The sequence below is a fragment of the Trichechus manatus genome, unplaced genomic scaffold (assembly GCF_000243295.1).
Source record: "Trichechus manatus latirostris isolate Lorelei unplaced genomic scaffold, TriManLat1.0 scaffold00050, whole genome shotgun sequence".
Taxonomy (NCBI): Eukaryota; Metazoa; Chordata; class Mammalia; order Sirenia; family Trichechidae; genus Trichechus; species Trichechus manatus.
The window spans coordinates 5,166,652-5,181,586 of NW_004443986.1; the positions used below are offsets into that span (position 1 = coordinate 5,166,652).

General features: G+C 35.8%; 1 protein-coding gene across 1 annotated transcript in view; it reads left to right on the top strand.

The window, feature by feature from the left end:
* The window catches only part of HDAC9 (histone deacetylase 9), a 700,487-nt gene that overhangs the window by 366,927 nt on the left and 318,625 nt on the right, over nucleotides 1–14,935 (top strand). The window contains exon 13 of the mRNA XM_004377428.2: nucleotides 2,686–2,863. Coding sequence (XP_004377485.1) covers nucleotides 2,686–2,863 — 178 coding nt within the window. The remainder of the gene's footprint in view (nucleotides 1–2,685; nucleotides 2,864–14,935) is intronic.

The following is a 14,935-nucleotide window of genomic DNA, read 5'->3' on the forward strand; positions in this document are numbered from 1 at the left end:
CTAAATGTGGAGCTCCATAAGCACCCATAAAGGGTGATACAGAAAAGATACCTCGATGGAATCAGGAATGATCGAGGCCAATGTATCCACTAGGCACAGCAGACGCAGGGTCCAGGGCTTGAGGTAATTTTAGGGGCCTGCAACAGGTTTCCATTTTAATATTTTTTAAACTGAAGAAAAATTAACATGATAATAATGAATTATATAATAATGGATCCAGTCTGAATTATATTTGTCTTTATACCAATGCAATTATAAAATATAAGTTGTTTTATACATATATTTTTTAAATTTATTATTTTTTTTAATGGAGAAAGGGGCCAACAAAGGTGAAAGTACTCAGGGCCCTAAGATACCATAATGCAGCCTCCAGGGATGATATCTGTTAAAACACTAAATAAGATTTTGGCTAGAACCTAGAAAAGTAATAGAAGATCTAAGATTGAACGTGTAGGTTGGCCTCAGGTTAAGGCAAGTCCCAGATGACAGTCTGAGAAAGTTCTTCAAAGTTTGGTCTACCTTCAGAAACCTTTCTGTGTCAACTCCTTGCTTCCAGCAGGGCTTTAGGAAGGGAATTCTTGCAAGAATGATAAGATGGTTAGTACTGGAAGTAGGGTGATCACTTAGGGCCTTCTGCGTTAGTTTAGATGAGGGTTAAAGAGGAGATTGGAAGAGCTAGAAGGGTTAGATGCTACCAACATGAGGAATATGCATTTTAGATCATATGGAAAAAAAACTGTCTTTTCTAGATAGAAAACCTCCACAGTCATCATGATATACTTGAATTCCCTACTACTGTAAGTTTCATGTGAGGAGGGACAGAGTCAATCTTACTGTTGTATCCTCAAGCCATTGAACACGGGAAACACTCAACAAAACACGAGAATTAGACTTTTGTATAAACTGTTACGACTATTATAACTAGAACTAGATCTCTGACCCAAGCTATCCCAATCATCAAAGCAAATGTCTAAAGTCTGAGTATGTGAAAAATGGCTTTCTGATTGATTGGAGGTTTAATTATTCTTCAGAACAAAACAGAAGTAATGACATGCACATTAATTATAATGTCTTTTAAAGCTAGATTTAAATTATTGTTATTTTCTTTTTCTAAACTGAGGAGTCATCTACTATGATCTATAGCAAAACATATTCATAATTGTAACATGTAGTCACACATAACATTAACTCTTATATATAAAGCTACATACAGTTACATAGAACCACATAATATGCATTGAGTACAAATGTGTTGTATATATTGCTTGTTTTCTCCTTACTGAGTAATTTTTACCCTTAAGATGTGCCAGGCCTCATACTGGAGATTCAAGATGAATACGACACTTTAATGGAATGTGTTGGGTGCTAGGGGAGCGCCTTCGACTCACAGTGACCTTATAGGGCAGGGTAGAACTTCCCGACAGGGTTTCCAAGGCTGTAATCTTTATGGAAGCAGACTGACGCATCTTACTCCCGCGGAGCCACTGGTGGGTTGGAACTGTAGACCTTTTGGTTAGCAGCCAAGCGCTTTAACCAATAGGGTTGCTATGAGTCGGAATAGACACCATGGCAACGGCTTTGGTTTTTCAGAGGGGAGCGCTGAAACTAACAGGAAGGTTAAGGGAAGGTGTCCTTAACAGAGGTGATGTTTGAGCCAAGTTTTGAAAGAGCAAATGCTATTCAGGTAGATCAAAGCAGACAGGCATGCACATTTTTAAAATTCTAGGAATTACATTTGTATTTCAGGACATTGTTAACCTTTTGGAGTGTCATTTTCCATATGCATGAAGTGTAAAGATCATGCTTTCCTACCACTGTTCAATCATTTTCCACGTTCAAGAACATGGAAAAGGAAAGAAGCCTAAAAAGCAGCACAAAGGTTATAAACTCCTTGATGTTGAAGAAAGAGGAAATATTCACTACGAAGTATTGATGGTTAGATTGGCTGTGTTTTAGTGATTGTCTTTTTTAGAGACAGAGGAATAAACTGAGTCTTCCAGAAGCTTTCACACTCTGGTTCTTTGATTTTATAACTTGAGAAGTATGAAGAATGATAAAATTGTTAAATCACTGAAAATATATTTAATACTCTATAAAAACTAAGTTTTTATCATATTGAGATTATACTATACAATACCCATAAAAAATCATTATTCTGTACATTATATGAAGGCTGAAAGGTCTCAACACATACGCATCTAATTGGTAATTTTTAGAGGCTCCATACATTTCATTAATAATATTACTAAAATAAGTTCACCACAGAATTTTCAGAATCGAGCCTCACTGGCAGTTTGAAGGCAAATGACTTGGTGTTGCAACAATTCTGGGGCTGTATTCAAAACGTTGGTATCGAGATGGGAAATGAGTCTAAGCTGATGTTACTCTTGAGGTTAAAGGTCTGTTTCTTTCAATCAGTTCAAACTGACAGGCCTCCTGCCATCACCTCCTCCTTAGCCAGACAGACAGGCCTGGCCGTCAGTGTGAAAACATCTGTTGAATGGATTTATTGACTAGGTCTTGTTTTTTCTCTCCCTTTCTCTATTTTTTTTTTTTTTCTTTTTCCTTCACACCGTTTATTATGTCTCTGACCTGATGAACTTAATTTGTTGACATGTCTCTCTCAATGTCTCCCACAATCCTGGTCTCACGTTTCTTTCTACTGTGCTGTTTTCTCGGCAACAGCCCTTCCTGGAGCCCCAGCACGCACATGCGCTCTCCGTGCGCCAAGCTCAGCTGGCTGTGGTTGGCCTGGACGGATTAGACAAACAACGTCTTGGCTCCAGGACCCACTCCTCCCCTGCTGCCTCCATTTTACCTCACCCAGCAACGGACCGCCCCCTCAAGCCTGGTTCTGCAACTGGTAGGAATCCCTAAAGACTTCTCCCTAATAGGCAGGCTAAATGCGCGGTTCTCGTAGGATTAGCCGATTTAAATGCTCCGAGTAACTCTTATAACAGAATGCTGTATTTTAACCCAGTGTAACCCAAATTTTATGAGGTTATATTGGCCACAAGACAAACTGCACATCTGATAAATCTTGGGCTTAGTATTAATAGCGTCATAAATTGTTATCATTCAAGGGCCTGGAAAATACATCAACAGGTGCACAGACCGCTTTTGGAACCAAAAAAACGCTACAACATTCTTTAGCAGTGTTCCTCAATCTCTTACCTTCTAGTCGCTTGTCCAGTAGGAAATTTATGATGCTGAGCTTCCGCATTTGACTCTAAAGAGAGTTTTCCCCCCATGTGTTGTTTCGTTTGTGTCATTGTTTTTCTCTGACTTCCAAGGCAAACAAAAAACCAAGGCAAACCTTGCCCGATTCTACATAAGCTAGTTTCATTTCCATTTTTTATGCTACCTGTGCTTGGGCCTTTTGAATAATCTCTTCCTTTGCCTACAGCTGTGTTGATATTTTAAAACTTGCCTACAAAGGAAAACAAGCCAAATAATTCCAACACTACAGGAAAGTCCAAGTCTAAAATAACCCAAAAAAGGGGTGCTGTTCCCTCTGCAGAGGAACATGTGGATAAATATTCCTTTTCATCTTCTGGAACCCATTCTTGTTCCATGCTCTCAAACTGCGGCTGATCAAATGAAAGATATTGTAGCCCTAAGGGACTTCATAAGTTGGATGCAGCAAGGGGAGAATTCTTATATACCTTTCCCTACAGGCTCTCACAGGTTATCTGATATATTTTTAAATCAGTTTTCAGGATTCAAAGCTTGTTTTTGTGGCTTCTGTGACCTCATGCAACCCTTTGTGCTTGGAAAAGTTAAAATACCCTTTTTCTGAAATCATGTGGCTAAGCGTTGGTATCTTTCTTTTTTAAATCAGTGAATGAAATGACCAAGTTATTTAACTTTGATAGGCATCTTTAATAAGTATGCATCACAGTAGCTACTTTTAATAATGTGCTATACCACAAACCAACATTCGGTACTAGGAGCTACAGGCTGGGTGTATTTCTTTCACATTAGCCACTGCCTGTGATCTGACTACCTCCTATAGCATAGAGAACCTGTCCCAGTACCCCAGGTGACCCAGGACTGCAACCCAGTGTCAGGGAAGCTGCTGGACGAGGCATACTTGGTGTTATCCCGATGTCTTCAGAGAGTTTTTGCTCAAAACCAGATACATGACGTAGAGGAATATCGTGTAAGTAGTAAGAGCATTAGCTTTAAGAGCATTAGCTTTAAGAGGTGCTTTTCAATTAGTTTCCCTGAAAGTGTCTTTTGTCTTTTATTCAGTCATAACCTGTCAGAGAACAGAGTGACAGCCATTCTATCATAATACCTGTTCCATTCACTCAAAATAATTACTTTAATTAAAAGCTGAGCTTAATTTTAAAATTTTGTGTTTATGTTCCCATTCTCATGTTTGCTGCTGTCTGCTGCTGTGCTGTCTACCATCATAATAAAAAGCCCTGGTGGTGGAACGGCTCTAACCCAAAGGTTGGCAGTTCAACCCCTTCTCCCCTGCCAGCCACTCCACTCTGTGGGAGAAACTGCTGGCAATCTGCTCCTGTAAAGATAACAGCCTAGAAAACCCTATCAGGCAGTTCTAGAAAACCCTATGGAGCAGTTCTACTGTGTCATATGGAGTCACTGTGAGTTGAAATGGACTTGAAGGCACCTAACAATACTATTGTAATCCTACTGATAGTTTCTTTTCTTGGTTAGGAGGGGTGGCCCTTTGTTAATATACTTTACTTTCTTTAATTTCATATGTTATTTAGATACCAACGAAGCAAAATCACTAAATATTGGAGGGACCCGAAAAGTCTGAGAAAACAGTGCTGCCAAATTAGGTTTTGTAGGCCTTAGGAAAAAACTAGGTAAAAGGGTGGACTGCGAATCTAACAATATAAACATGAGAAACATAACTTACTCACCTAAACTGAAGACTGAGTCATTTCAGATATTTAGCTTCTTTCTCATAATGTCATCATTTTGTATTTATTTAGCAGAGACTATATTTCAAAGATAAATAGGAAAATTAACCTGGAATTTTTTTTTTAATATATTTAATGAATTTGGTGAGACTAAATTCTTAATAATACAAGATTATATAAGTTTATTTTTAAAATTACAGGGTTTTGTACCTAATAGACATTCAATTTTATTTGAATCAAGAAATGTTAATTGCAAAAGTAAACCCTTACAAATTTACTAATTTAAATTTGAATTTACTGAAAGTGAAAGTCATGCTGATGTTCAGGGTTATATACCTGAGAAAAACATGCTTATTGTTTTATTTGAATGTAAAAGTGCTGCATCCTAAGACTTAAATTCATATAAGAAAAAGTGTCAATAAATTCTTTAAAAATCCTGCAAAGTATGTACTTTGTATATATCTGTTAATCACCACTCTACTGACTTTGGATTAAAAAAATATATTTAGTTGGCAAATTTTCATTTAGTGCTATTCCAAATCCAGACAAAATTACATGGACTGTCTTCACTCTGCTCCTCCACATATAGCTCTGGCTTTTTTCCAAACTTGAATTTCTCCCGTAGCCTGCATGCTCTTATAATCCGCATGATCTCAGAATTTACTTTAGTGGTCCCAGTAGTCTTGATTAATTCTAACTAAGGCTTTCATTTCTAGCCTATTTGAGTTTATATATTTTTAAACATTAAACTCCTTTTTTTTGTCTTTTTGAAAGTATTTGTTATAAATATGTTTTAGAAAAGTCGAAAGTGACATTCAAGACTAAGCTCACATAATTTTGAAGGTCCACCTTTCAAACCTGCACCATCAGTGTGGGCCCTCAGCAGCTAACTGGAGTAGCCATCCTCCCCACCCCCCTTTTTTGTAAAGAACAAAAAAATGTTCCAAGGGGGAAAATGTTGTCTGATTTGAGTCAGTTGTTGAAAGATGTCTTCATTCCATATCCTATGAGGACTTCAGTGGACCGAGACACAGAGACTAAGATGTAGCCACTACTCAATGGCCTCACTGAGAGCCTGGAAGAGGATATTTCTAGGATGGGCAAGAGGAAACGTATGTCCTTGCAGTTGTTGAAGTGATAAAGAAGAACGTGTGTTGTAGGGCTAGGTTGCCACATATTCAAATAGATTTTATGCTATACATGAATATGGGTAGTAATATTTATTTTAAAAGGTATGTTTTAATTCTATTTCAAATCAAGACATTGTGTTTATATGAAGTTTTAATGACCAAGGAAAATGTGAGACTCGCCTATGGCTTATAAGAGAACATTCACAGTAGATGATAGTGTGCCAGCTTATAGCAAATGGTGTAAAAATTTAACAGCAATGTGTCTAATTGACTTTATCTTCCCCACCACCCGGTACAGGTTAAGTTCTTCATTTCCCAACCCTAGGTTACTCTGCATAATCTACCTTTTTAACATGATCCTTTTAGTCAGAGTCTAATATAAAATAGAATCACAGTGCTCCAGCTTAACCAAACTTTGTACAAAAGTTATTTAATAATTTATTTAAATGGATTTTTAAAATTGATGTTTGGTAGGTAGCACCTCATGATTGTAAGTGAAATGCATTTGAATATTTCAGTCTGAGAAGAGCAACATTGACCTTTTTTTCTCTGTTTTATAAACGAAAGATGTTTTACCAAGTCAGGGCTAACTCTAGAGGACCCTTCAAGTTTCGGTTTATATGTTATTTCCTTCAGGAAGCCTTCTTTGGCTGGCTAAATTAAAATTAAATCTCCCTGTTTTGTTCCCTCATAACAGACTGGATTATTCCCTCCCAAAATATAATTATTTATTTAATTTTGGAATTATGTCCTAATGGACTGTCCATGAGGAAAGGAAGTGTATTTTCTGTTCTCTCTGACCCTAACACATAGGTACATGACCAGCCCTTGGAAGGAGCTAAATGTATATTTTTGTACAGTGAACACATGAATCAAGAAATAAATGAACATATGAATGAAATGCGATTAAGTAGACATGGATTGCATAAAATTATACAAAAAAAAATCACTGATACCTTAAGTGAAAATTTGGGGTAACATTGCTATTTTTGTTCATTACAAAATAAGTAAATGTGCACTGAAGACAATTTGGTAAATCTAGAAAACTATAAAGGAGAATCACTGTTATTCTCTCACTCAGAGATAACCACAATTAAAATCTGGTTATATTTTTTTTCCATATATATATATTTTTTCTCTTTCTATGGGCTTAATGCAGTGATTAAGAACTTGGCTGCTAACCAAAATGCCAGCATGTCTGAATATACCAGCTGCTCCTTGGAAACCCTATGGGACAGTTTTACTCGGTCTTATAGGGTTCCTGTGAGTCAGAATTGACTCAAAGGCAAAGGTTTTTTTGTTTAATAGGGTCGCTATGAGTCGGAATTGACTCGATGACATTGGGTTTGGGTTTGGTTTGCTTTATGGGATTAATAATACCTTTTAAACTAATCTGGAATCATTATGTAAAATTTACCCTGTTTTATCTTGCTTTGTCTGTTAATGCTATGTAATAAATATTTTCCTATTCAATAAATAATCTTCGAAAACATTTGATAGAGATTAAAGAATAATTATTAATTTATTTTAAATTGTAAAATCATTAGGCATATATACGTTTTGCCTCTTTAACAAAATAAAGAAAAGTTGTGTGTGTATGTTTGTGTGTGTGTGTGTGTGTGTGTGTGTATTTTAATTCCTCCCAGAGTAACGTCTGTTTACTACCGTAATCAGAATGGAGAGATGAATTTCCTTTGGGTAGAAAAAAATCTGTTTTAAAACTGCTGTCCTCAAATATCTGGGCTTGAAGTTTCTTCTGAAAAAGTCCTCCAGAAGTAGCTTATCGAATTCTCACTGAAAATGACAAAAATAGTTCTTTTGTTTATTTAGGAGAGTAACACAATTTGATAACATGCAAATGCTTTCAGAGCCAAATTTTGACTCTATCAGTATATCTAAGACATAGTCAGCATTCTGCCCTAATCTAAAACAAAACAAAACAAAATACAATTCTCTTAAAAAGAAGTTGATGCAGTAATTCTGAAAAGCCAAACTCTATCTATTCTTCTGACATTTTGCATAAACTTTAAAGTGGATATAAACTCTCCATTTTTAATTTGTGTATTTCTGTATTTTTTATTCTAAATTGTTTTAACTACTGTAGATTAAAATTAAAACATAATAATTCACTTATCGGTTTTAATAATATAATTTACTTTTTATAATGAAAAATTCCAAGCACATACAATAGAAAGTAGTATAATAAACCCTCATCTACCTATCACCCTGATATAATAAATTTAAGGTTTTGCCTATTTGTTTCATACCCTTTTAAATTTGTTCTTTACAGTGGGTTTTCTCTAATTAAGGAGCCCTGGTGGCACAGTGGTTAAAGTGATTGACTGCTAACCGAAAGGTTAGTGGTTCAAAAACCACCAGAAGATCTGCAGGAGAAAGATGTGGCATTCTGCTTCAGTAGAGATTTACAGCATTGGAAACCCTATGGGGTCACTATGAGTTGGAATTGACTGAGTGACAATGGGTTTGGTTTGGGTTTTGGTTTGTTCTAATTAGAAGCCAAATAAGATCCATATATTGGATTTCACTGTTAGGTGTCTTGATCTCTTTAAATCTAGACTGGTTCCTCCTCCCTTCCCTCTGGCCCCACCCCATGCTCCAATGACTTGCTGAAGGAATGGTGTCAGTTACTTATGGAATATCTCCAGTCTGGATTAGTCTGCTTCCTAGTGGTGTCCTTTAGCTTGTTTCTCCATCCCTTGTGTCTCCTGTTAGCTAAAAGTTAGCTTTAAGACTTGATTAGATTTGTGTTCAATTCTGTTACTGTTATTGTAACAGTACTTCATATTGCATTATATCATATTGTATCACCATGATGATAGGTTGTCTTACTTGTAGTCATGTTAGATTGATCTGTGGGTTCAGATGGTGACAGTCTGATACCTCCATTGTAAAGTACCTCATCAATAGTTCACCTAATGGTCTTACCCATTAATAATGTTTACCTGAATGATTTCATTAGAGGTTACAAAATGGTGATTCTCTAAATCATTCCTTCCACTTATTGTTCTTGGTTATAAATATTATTGTATAAATATTTTATACAAAATCAATTAAAATAAGAAAAATGTAAAAAAAATGCCTTATAAGCCCTCGTCCCAAGATAATTTTATGTATGTTATATATGTACATATACATATAGATGTATATGTATATTTATACATACATGTATATATATATATTTAAGTTTACATCATATTGAATATACGGGACTTTATGGATTTTATGTTTGCTTATAAATAAAAAACTTGATTTTTAAAAACTACATTATATTTTATAGCGAATACGTTAGGTTCCACTTCTGTTATCTGTTATGCTTTCTATTTTTAAATGCTTCCAAAGCCATTCAGTTTCTGTTTTGTCTTTAATTTTATAAACAATTAAGAACAATTTTCTCTATTAATTTGGAAGATACATATACTATTTAAAACTTAATACTAATTCTTAACTTTAAATATTTCAGAAACAGTTTATTACTTTTTCTGCAAACTAGGAAGGAAACATTGCCATTTTCTTTCTATCTTTTTCTTTCTAAAACCTAATGATCCCAGTTTCATTTAATACATGTGGTAAGAGAAAAAAATTCTGAACATAGCATTTTAATTGTGATTACCTGTGAGTGATAGAGTAATGGTGAGTCTCCTTTATAGTGTTCTAGCTTTACCAAATTGCCTACAATGAAATTGTATCATTTTTAAGTGTATCAATGTAAATGTATCAATTTTTTTAATTTCCAAAAATATAAATATTACTTCACTGTCTAGAGTTTTACACACAGATTATTTTGGCTAAATTAGTATTTTATTGATTATTTTCTCCACTAGGACTAACTTTGGACATGTCACCAAAACAGAATTATTTAGGGTTAATTTTAATATTTATTGATTACAGTTCTCGCTGAAAATCCTGTTACATTACAACTTACCCATTCTTGAGATCATAATTTTTATTCATAGGTCATTTAACTAGAGTATGCCTTGAAGAAATTTTCAAAGGGTGTATGTGTCTGTGTGTATTTTTTTCTTTTTCCTACCTGAGAATATTATCCTCTTACCTTCACACATGAATATATGAATTATTACTTATTTGGGACTTTTGGGAGCACAGATTTTTGTCTGAAATGTTGGGAAATGTGGTCAAAGTCTCAAATGGTTTAGCACTGAAGAGGAGAATTCAGAGGCCATCCTGACGTGTGTTCTGTAGTGAGGGGGCTTTTGTAATCTTTTCTGGAGTCTAGTAGGGTATTTTCTATATCTTGTTTATTTAAAAAACTAATTATCTTTATGATGAGCCTTTTCAGTTGCATACTCATACAGTTGTTTCTTTCTACATAAGGAAAAAATCTGTAATTATTCTTGTTATTCAGTTAGTCTTACTTCCTCCTCAGAGGCAACTACAACTTCTTCTTCTGCTCTCTATTTTCTGATGTCCGTATTTTCATCTCCTCTTGTTGTGTACATCTTAGTCCTTTCCGTTGTATTCCATGGGTTTCTCAAACTCGTATTCAATAACAGCAATCTAATTTTCTGACACATGAATTCCTTTAAATATCTATTGCCTCTCCTACAGATATAAATTTATCTTGTTTCTGTGCACTCTATTTATCTTATCCATCTCTCTTTTTATTTGTACCATTATCTTTTTAATTTATCGTGATATCTCCCTTTAGCTTTTGTTCCTATTTTGTAGGGCCCAAACTTTTTTGATCTGCTGTTAAGGATGCCAAGTTTTCTAAAATCTTATTTTGGACCCAGTAGGAAATGATGGAGTCCCTGGGTATTGCAATGGTTAATGTGCTTGGCTGCTAACTGAAAGGTTGGAAGTTTGAGTCCACCCAGAGGCACTTCAGAAGAAAGGCTTAGTGAGCTACTTCTGAAAAATCAGCCATTGAAAACCTTATGGAGCACAGTTCTACTCTGACACACATGGGGTCACCATGAGTCAGAATCAACTTGATGGCAACTGTTTTTTTTTTTTCCCTGTAGTAAATCATATTCACCAAATTACCTTTTCCTAAGTAGTCAGAGTGACATTTCGTTTACCATTTCTGTAGAATATTCTGATAGGCCCTGTTTTTTCTCATTCTCATTTCTCTGTTTTTTACTCATTCTTGAAGATAGAGAAGTCTTTCCAGATATTTTGCTAGCAAGTATGTAGTAAATTGTTTTTGGCTTCACTTTCTACCATTTTACATACTGAATGAATCTACTTCTTCACTCTACAGTTGGATGGTGACGCTTAATCCAATCCCTAGGCTCTGACAGACTTAAGGTGGAATTTCATCTGCTTCCTTTCTAGCTGTCTGATATTCTGATAACAGATTATTTACAGGAAAAAATAACTATAAATATGGGTAGTTCCCAACCTACAATGTATTCAAGTTACGATGAACCGCACTTATGACTGTCCATTTTTTTGTACATCTTAGCATTAATAATATGTACTACATATAGTGTTGCAGCATGTAATTTTCTGATGTTACCATTCTCAGATGTTCACTCACAGATGTTCAGTTTTATGATTTACTGTTCAAAACGCCACTTTGTTTTGAAATGAAAACTAAAAAAAAATAAATGAGGTATTTGACTTACATCACAACTGACTTACAACGCAGTCGTCATAACCAAACTCGGTTGTAAGTCAGGGACTACCTGTATTAGACAATACTTCTTATCTAGCGAGAGGCACAGTTTACTCATTTTTTAGAAAATAATTGTGGGATATTACATCATTTGCTTAATGGACAAATCAAGTTTCACACATAAATAAAAAGTGCACAGTTTGGCTCTTTAAGGGTTCCTGTTAAAAGATATTATAAAAAAAAGATAGCTGGCAATAGAATGTGAAGAGTATAGTGAAAGTGGAAAAAAGGGCAAGATTAGATTTATGGATGTATTAGACTTATGGGTAGACAGAATAACAGCAGCTGTATAGTTATGATTTGGAAGCCATTAGAGATGACCCTTGCCTCAAAATAGCCCCTTCTGTTTTAGTAACTCTATCATTTGAAGGTTTTTTTTTTTTTTTTTTTTTTAGCATTTTTATTTTTAAGAGACCTTCTCTGGCCTCCTAGTCCCATATTTATTTTTTCCTTGCTTACAAGATCTTTTTTTTTTAAACCTGCCATGTAACTGTATTTATATATGCCTCACCTCTATTACTAGATCATAAGTTAAATGGAATAAGATGGAGCTGGTACCTGGAACATAGTGAACATTCATGAATTCTCAGTGACTGTCTGCTGAATCTGCATCTTTCACGGGAGGTGCTGTGCCATATGTATTTGTATCATGCCTGGTCAGCCCCTTGGTTTTAGAATATGTTTAATAAATGTTGTTAAGCATATATCTTAAGGCGTGAAAACTCAGGCAGCTACCAAAAATGCAATATAAAGTTGAATATTAGGAATCAGGATCAGAAATTTCAGGTCTGAAGGTTATAGACTAGGTGGACTCAGCCTAACAGTGTCTTATAAGATTGAGTGTAAACCTAGAAACATGAATGGATTCTATCACTAAATAATAACTACATGTAATGATTAATAAAGGAGTCCCTGGGTGGTACAAGCAGTGAAGTTACTAGCTGAAAGGTTGGCAGTTCGAAACCATCTAAAGGACCTTCAGAAGACAGGCCTGGGGATCTGCTTCCAGAAGGTCACATCCTTGAAAACCCTATGAAGCAGTTCTACTGTGGACATGTGGGATCTCCATGAGTCAGCATTGACTCAATGGCAACTAACAACAAAACAATGATTAAGAAAAGGGGCAGGCACTACACTAGGTGAGGCACATACATTATATCATGTAATAAAACTGAAAGTCAGAGAAATAAATAGAAGTACAAAGACTAAGCTTGTCTAAGAAACATAAAAAATTTTAGGACCTTTAGAAATAGAGAAAAACTATCAGCATAGAAAATGCAGGCAAGGGATTGATGGAGAGAGAGATTGATCCATTGGCTTATACTGCAAGTGGTAACCAGTGGGGCAGGAAGTCAAACCAAAGTAGAATTCCATATGAATACCAGAGAGAAGGGCAGGCTTATTTCTTACCCTATAAATTTCTGTTTCTGGAAAGAAAGAGAGGAAAGGAATGGAGATGAAGGATGAGGTTAAAGTCTCACCTTGCTTTCTACCTGTTAACACCTCATTGATACATCATTTAGATGAGTCAGTGGAGGTTTGGGGTTCCAGACTTTATTTATTTCTCCTTAAATTCAAAAGACTTTCCAAGAGTTCCTGGACTTTGTATTATAATCTCCGGATACCTGACTGTAATTTCTAGCTACCATAACCTGTTTCACAATTTTTATTTTTTATTTTTTGTAGGCAGTGGTTTATGGGGAAATTTTTGTTAAAAGGGGAACAGATTTCTATGGAGGTGAGGTTATATAAGTCAAGAGATGAAATGTGAAAAAGTTATTTAAATTAGTGAATAGAATCTCTACTCGTCAAGAATATGTTTTCAAATGAGGCAGTACTATACTATTTGTTTCTGTATTGTTATTATGTATCTTTCATTTTATACAGTATGCAACCGTGGTTGAAAACATGTTTAATAGTTCCTGTTATATAATACCAACTCATAAATCCTTGATAAATCTGAATTGTAAAGACATTTCTTTTATGCCTTTCTTCATGTTTTCATTTTGGATTTATTTAAAGATATTTATTTATCTTCTCTTTGTCCAAAATGTCATGTAGAAGTATAAGGCTGAGTAAAATAAATGCCTGTACTAGAGGCACTTGAATACTGGAGGAAAAATAAGATATATAAAATAAAAGGTAGAATGTTAAAGAAGTTGTTGTTAGGTGCCGTTGAGTCAGTTCCGACTCATAGTGACCCTGTGCACGACAGAGTGAAACACTGCCCAGTCCTGCTCCATCCTCACAATCATTGTTATGCTTGAGCCCATTGTTGCGGCCACCACGTCAGTCCATCTTGTTGAGGATCTTCCTCTTTTTCGCTGACCCTCTACTTTACCAAGCATGGTATCCTTCTCCAGGGACTGATCCCTCCTGATAACAAGTATGTGAGACAACCAATGTCGTAAAACAATATGCGTACTGTTTAATGAAAGGCTCGTTCTGTAAACCTTCATCTAAAGTACAATAAAAAAAAAAGAAAGAAAGAGAAAAAAAGAGATTTCTTATAGATGACTTTCAGATTTGTTACGTTAACTAACTTTTGGGCTAGGGAACAAAATGAAGAGTTTACACAGAAGCCAAACCTTCAGGATGAGGAAGTGAGCTGCCTTAGTTGTTGTTAAGTGTCTTCGAGTGGATTTTGTCCCATAGTGACTCCATGTGGCAGAGCAGAACTGCCCCATAGTGTTTTCTAGGCTGTCATCCTTATGAAGGAGCCCTGGTGGTGCAGTGGTTGAGAGCTCAGCTGCTAACCAAAACGTCGGCAGTTCAAATTCACCAGCCGCTCCTTGGAAGCCCTGTGGGGCAGTTCTACTCTGTCCTCCTGTGGGGTTGCTGTGAGGCAGAATCGACTTGACAGCAACAGGTTTTGGAATCTTTACGGAAGTAGATCATCAGGTCTTTTTCCCTCAGAGCTGCTGGGTTGCTGGCTGAGTTCGAACTGCCAACCTTTTGATTAGCAGCCAAGCGCTTAACCTTTGCACCACCAGGGCCCCTTGAATCCATAGTAGTAGCACAAAATGGCCTCCTGTAGTTTTGAAAGTTCCACTAACTTTGGGGGACTAGCGCAAAGGTTTAGGGATAAGCCCTTTTCTCCTTCTGGGACTGAAAAAAAAAAGTATATGAGACGAAGTCTCCCCCTCCTTGCTTCTAAGGAGCATTCTGGTTGTACTTCTTCCGATACAGATTTTTGCTTTCTTTTGGCAGTCCATGATATAGTCAATATTCTTCTCCAACACCATAAT